The 6,000-nt window shown below is 48.8% G+C and overlaps 1 protein-coding gene across 1 annotated transcript; it reads right to left on the reverse strand.

The window, feature by feature from the left end:
- Positions 1-1,493: 1,493 nt before the first annotated feature.
- On the reverse strand, positions 1,494-5,239 carry CXCR4 (C-X-C motif chemokine receptor 4). Its single transcript, XM_065927839.1, has 2 exons — positions 5,119-5,239; positions 1,494-3,064 (listed from the first exon to the last, which is right to left on the reverse strand). Exons 1-2 carry the CDS (start codon positions 5,131-5,133, stop codon positions 2,018-2,020), a joined length of 1,062 nt encoding a protein of 353 aa, XP_065783911.1. The 5' UTR covers positions 5,134-5,239; the 3' UTR covers positions 1,494-2,017.
- Positions 5,240-6,000: the final 761 nt, after the last annotated feature.

Here is a 6,000-nt window from a genome sequence, read left to right on the forward strand (position 1 = left end):
GATTTCTTCTATTGTCTCCTCAAGAATAAATATTTATAGAGAAAGTTCAAGTGAAGTCTTTTACAATGGTCACGGCTTTAAGACTAAGCCTTTGAAAGAGAACATGTAAAGCTATGCTTAAATGAAGGGTGATCCAATTAGGCTTCCCAGGGAAAACCAAGAAACCTCAAGATAATTTCCTATGTAAAATCTAATTGTCTTCTCAAGTGGAATACCACTCTGAATTATACCAGCTCCATAGACTGCAGCAAAAATGTACAGCCAAATTGGATTCTATTCTAAGTAATTAAGTTATTTCCTTCACAGGGTCTATAATTTGCCTTCAACAAATGTGATTTGCCTCAGAAAGATAAGACATTGCAATTTTCCTCCAAAATGGATCTTCTGTGCCAGAAACAATTATGAAAAGTAGACCAAATATTTCCTTAATTATATCCTGGTTATTATCTTTAGAGCGCATGTCTGGAGTGCGCTGTCTGTTGTTACTGAGTAAGACAGGTAAGGCTGCTATAGTTTAGAAGTTATCTGTAAATGGAGACCAGAGTTGAAATTTACTCAAGAGGCTGGGGCTTGCACAACAGTAGTGTAAATAGCTTTGGTTGATGTTACATAAGACTCCAGAATCTTGTGCAAAATGTGGGCAACGGGGAGCTTGCTTCAGTGGACCTTTCTTCTGAGCTCTGAAAGCACCAATTTAACTTTTATCTGCTTGGCTGAATCCTTGAGGTGCTAGATGTTGCAATAGATTAAGAATAAGTGTTGAGATTTGCATAGAAGATATTGCGAGAGGGATATTTTGGGCACAGTTAATTTTATGAAGAAAACATTCACTTTTGGCTTTATTTTCAATAACAGTTCAGTTGACTTGTTACCAGGTGTTCTGGGGGACAACAGTGGGTAATGGTTAAGAGCAAGGGCTGGAAGGATGAATGGAGTAAGCTCCTGATATGTCCCCTTGAAAGTACATGTTATGGCAAGTCTCTAAACCTCAATTCCCTCACCTGTCAAAGGATGTGATGACATCCAGATTGAGAGAAGTAGGTGAGAAGAGCATCCAATGCCTGGCTGGCACAGATCTGGAGTACACAAGGTGAGGATACTAGTAAAATCTAAGATGTGGGATTGCATACCTTTCCTTTTTTATGCATATCTATCCTTCAGGAATATTATCTTTCATAGGAATATGAACTGGTTGGATATTTCTAAAGTTGCATGAGTTAAGAGTTACTGAAGTCACATTGCCTGGTTTGAAATATTTGTTGTTCTTACTTACTATACTTTGACCAAATCACTTAGGCTTTCAATAGCTTGGTTTCATGCTCTACAAAATGTTAGAACCTAGCAGAGTTGTGATAAGCATTAAGTAAAATATGACAACTAAATACCTAGGACAGGATCTGACATGCCATACATGTATCTATTATTGTTATTTTTGACTTCTGCCAGCCAAAGGAATGTCAATAGAAATCAGAACATAACATTAAGTAGGTTTATCATGTAGTTTTATTAACAACTTAATTAATACAAGGCTGTACATTGTAGGTGTGGAAATCAATCCACTTCTGAAAACTGAAAAACCAGCATTTCCATATCACTTCAGGCTTTGGTTACAAACGCCATCTTCTACAGCAAAATCACATGGTATAACCAAAGAATTTAAGAACAGGAAAAAGAAAATGTTCCACTGGAATGGAGAGATCATTTATTTACAAACAGCTGAGAATCATTTCTAGCTTAAGTGATTTCACTATACACACTGGAATGTTCAGTTCCCTTTTCTACGGTCCTACAATGACATACAGCAACTAAGAACTTGGCCACAGGTCCTGCCTAGACGCTTATCAACATGAAACAAAAAATATTTATATAAATAAGTCAATTGAACCTCACAAAAACTAAACAAATACAAGAAAAAAATCCAACAGTCAATAAAAACTGTACAGTGTTGGTCAGTCTTTTACATCTGAAAAAATGTGTAACTTCAAAAAAAAGTTCTTTAATGTATAAAAGTCCAGTGTTAGCTGGAGTGAAAACTCGAAGATTCAGACTCGGTTGAGACAGAAGAATGTCCACCTCGCTTGCCCTTGGAGAGGATCTTCAGGCTGGACCCTCTGCTCACAGAGGTAAGTGCATGCTGGGCAGAGGTTTTAAATTTGGCCCCAAGGAAGGCATAGAGGATGGGATTCAGGCAGCAGTGAAAAAAAGCTAGGGCCTCGGTGATGGAAATCCACTTATGCACAGTGCTCTCAAACTCACACCCTTGCTGGATGATTTCTAGAAGGATGAAGGAGTCGATGCTGATTCCAATGTAGTAGGGCAGCCAGCAGGCGAAGAAAGTCAGGATGAGGATAACTGTGGTCTTGAGGGCCTTGCGCTTCTGGTAGCCCTTGGAGTGGGAGAGCTTGGAGATGATAATGCAGTAGCAGGACAGGATGACGATACCAGGCAGGAGAAGGCCGACCACAATATGCTGAAACTGAAACACCACTAGCCACAAGTCGCTGGGATAGAAGCGATCGCAGATGTACCTCTCATCCGCCACCTTGATGTCGGCAAAGATGAGATCAGGAATAGTCAACAGGACAGCGGGTAGCCAGACACCAACATAGACCACCTTTTCAGCCAGCAGCTTCCTCGGCCTCTGACTGTTGGTGGCATGGACGATAGCCAGGTAGCGGTCCAGACTGATGAAGGCCAGGATGAGGACGCTGCTGTAGAGGTTGACCGTGTAGATGACATGGACTGCCTTGCAGAGGAACTTCCCAAAGTACCAGTTTGCCACAGCATCAACTGCCCAGAAGGGAAGTGTGAGGACAAAGAGGAGGTCCGCCACGGACAGGTGCAGTCTGTACTTGTCCGTCATGCTTCTTAGTTTCTTCTGGTAACCCATGACCAGAATGACCAATCCGTTGCCCACTATGCCAGTCAGGAAGATGATGGAGTAGACAGTGGGCAGGAAGATCCGGTTGAAATGGGCATTTTCCTCCCGGAAGCAGGGTTCCTTCATGGAATCATAGTCACCTGAGCCCATGTCTTCCTCGGTGTAATTATCTGAAGTGAATATCTGAAAAACAGGCAAGGGAACAGACATTCACTTTCAAGTTCAGCAGGCATCCTCCAAGTTCAAAACAATGTTTCTGGTATTTAAAAAAAGCAATTTGTAAAAACCAACTCAGTCCAGCTTTCTTCAGGAAATTCGGCTCCCACTAAAGCACCGGGGTAAAAACACAAGGGAATTCTAGACCCCTGCGGATCTCCTCCCACCTTCCCCCCACAGTCACTTTATTACATCCCTCTTTAGGAGAACCAATTACAAAACTCTTTGTTTAAAACAAAGCGGCGATGAGAATCTTTGGGTTCCAAAGTCACATCTTTGCTAACTCTTTTGCCCCGCCCACTGGAGAGAAGAAAAAAAGCTCCGGGGCGAAAACCCAAAACAAAACACAAAGGCGGCGTGGGAGCGTGGGTGGAAGTGGGGGAAGAATCTCGTGTTCTGAGGAGCTGGGATTAACTTTCTCCACGAAGATTCGCCAGGACAGGGCAGCCGGGAGGAAGAAGCACTGGGGCGTGTGTGTGAAAGGGCGGGGTGTCCCAAAGACTCTTATTCTAAGGCATGAAACACTGTTTTCTCCACGACTGTCTAAACACCTACCATTCTGCACTTCAAGCAACACGTAGTGAGGAAGGAGAATGCGGCCTTGAGTGAAGGGCTTTGGTGCTTGGGGGCAGGGGTGTCAGAAGTGGGTAACCGCCCCCCGCCCCCCGCCCATGGGCGCTCTTCAGGGGCTTGCGTTTCTTTGCCAAACCTCTGTTTATCACTTGGCGCGTCTGGGACGTTAGCGGCACAGAATTTTAATGGGAGGGGAAAGTCACGGGGTCTACACCCGTGGTCCTCGCCCCAAGTTTCATTTCCTCACTCTCCCGAGTCGCTTCCCATCCCGCCAAGGATCCAGTAAATGGGGTGGGAGGTCTGCACGGGAAGCCTCCGGGCCGAGGGCGCGCTGGGGACAGGGTGATCCAGCTCCGTCACCCCCCGCCGTCCACCAAGCCCACGCCTGCCGCCCGCCCACTGCGGTTCCAGCGGTTTGGCCCCGCCGCACGCCAGGGGCAAGTGCTGCTGGGTGCTGGGGAGAGGCTGGGCGGCTCCGCCGCGGGAGCCTTTGAATCGCGCGCCGCTGGGGGAAACGAAAAGCCTCCCTAGTACGGGGTTTTCAAAAGGTTCCAGGAAACCGCCGACGGTTGAATGGCGCAACTGGGCGCGGTGAGAGGCAAACCGTCTCCCCACTTGCACCTGCCTGTCTGCACCGCTACCACCGGCAGCCCAGGTGCCCCTCCAAGCCCTTCATCCCACCCCCAGTCCCCGCCGCACACACCTCGGGGTGCCGCTGCACTGTAACCATTTATACTCCAACTTCTGCACGACTCCAAAACTCCAGAACCCAGGAGCCCACTCGCGGCGCTGGCGACGCCCACGAATTCTCTCCCTCGATCCCAAGGCGCGCGGGCTGTTCCCGGTACCTCCTCCCTGCTGCGACCAACGCGCAGACAGCTCAACTGAGCGACAAGTGCCCAGCCACTGGCACAACTCCGCGGGCAGCGGAGCTTAGTGAACACGCGCCCAACGCCAAGAGTGGTTCCCAGGCGCCTTTGCCTGAAGTTAACCAGGGGAGCAGTCTCCCTCTCGTAACTGCCCGGGAGCACCTCCCTCCACCTCGAAATTCAGATCGTGTAATTGGCTCCAAAAGAAACCCCCGCTCCCTCGAGGAAGAGACCCCGGGTTTCTGGCAGAGCGCTCATCTCTGCGCTTTTCCACACAAAGTTCTTCTGTTTGCAAACAGCGTGCAAAACCAGCGCGCGCCGCAGAACTCAGTGGCGGAGATAACATGCAACCATTGAAACGGTCGTCCCAATCTTTTCTCCGTCTACTTAGAAAAAGATTTCAGTCCAACCTGCCTCTCCCCTCCTGTAGCCAAGCGCACGAAATCTCCTTTCCAAACCCCTTCTCCGGGGCACTGGCACCTGCAATATTCTGGTTGCTCCAGCCCACTCAGACAGCGGTTGCGCTATAAATTCAGGTGTTTGCACGTTTAAGTAAAAACAGGTTGAAACTGGACTTACACGGATCCCTTCCATGGTAACCGCTTGCTTTCCAGCCGCGGGGGCTACCGGCTACTCAAGTCCTCAGGGTCACTTTGCTACCTGCTGCCACAGCCAACACACTGAAGTTTCTGGCCGAAGCTGGACTTTTATAAAAACACGCTCCGCGGGCGGCGCATGCGCCGCGCGGGTGGGCGGGAGGGCAGGGCGGGGAGAAAGGCGGGGTGGAGGAGAGGGGCAGACGCGGGGGCGGGGGACGCGAGGCGGGGCGGAGGGGAAGGCGCTCGGGCGGCGTAAGCCTGGGAGGCCCTCAGCGGGTACCTTTAGCTCTACCTCGCCGTCACCTCGTGAGTCTTAAGCTGGGACGCGCATCCCGGAGGCGTGTCCCAACTTGGGAAAGCAGGATGCGCTTGGAGGAGGTGGAAAGCGCGGGCGATTGACGCGCCCTGTGTGGCGCGTCTGTCCTCGCTCACGTGGGTGGTATCGCTGACCCGGGAAAGCTACAGATGAAGACACTGAGGTCCAGAGAGGAGAAGTGACTTGCCGGAGAAACCCGACCAGTAGGCGGCAATGCTAGCAGTGGGTCCAATATCTTGAGTCCATTCCCTGCTCTTTGAGCAGATGCGGTTCATTCAGAAAATGAAACAAGTAAAGATTCTTTCTTCAGAGCACCACCATATATAATTAGACATGCACATCCACCGTAATAGTGCCAGAGTCAGGTGTCGACAATCAGGAAACCTTTTCAGAAGAAGGTCGGATGATTTGGCATAATTCTGGAGGGAGATTGTGATAGAGAAGTAGATGTGTGTTCCCAGGTAACCATCTCGTGAATGGTGCTTTTAAGAAAGTGTGCTGTGTTATAAGAGATACTCAGCGAATAGTACTTCCCTAACATGTCAC

Source organism: Muntiacus reevesi, chromosome 3, assembly GCF_963930625.1.
Source record: "Muntiacus reevesi chromosome 3, mMunRee1.1, whole genome shotgun sequence".
NCBI classification, from domain to species: Eukaryota; Metazoa; Chordata; class Mammalia; order Artiodactyla; family Cervidae; genus Muntiacus; species Muntiacus reevesi.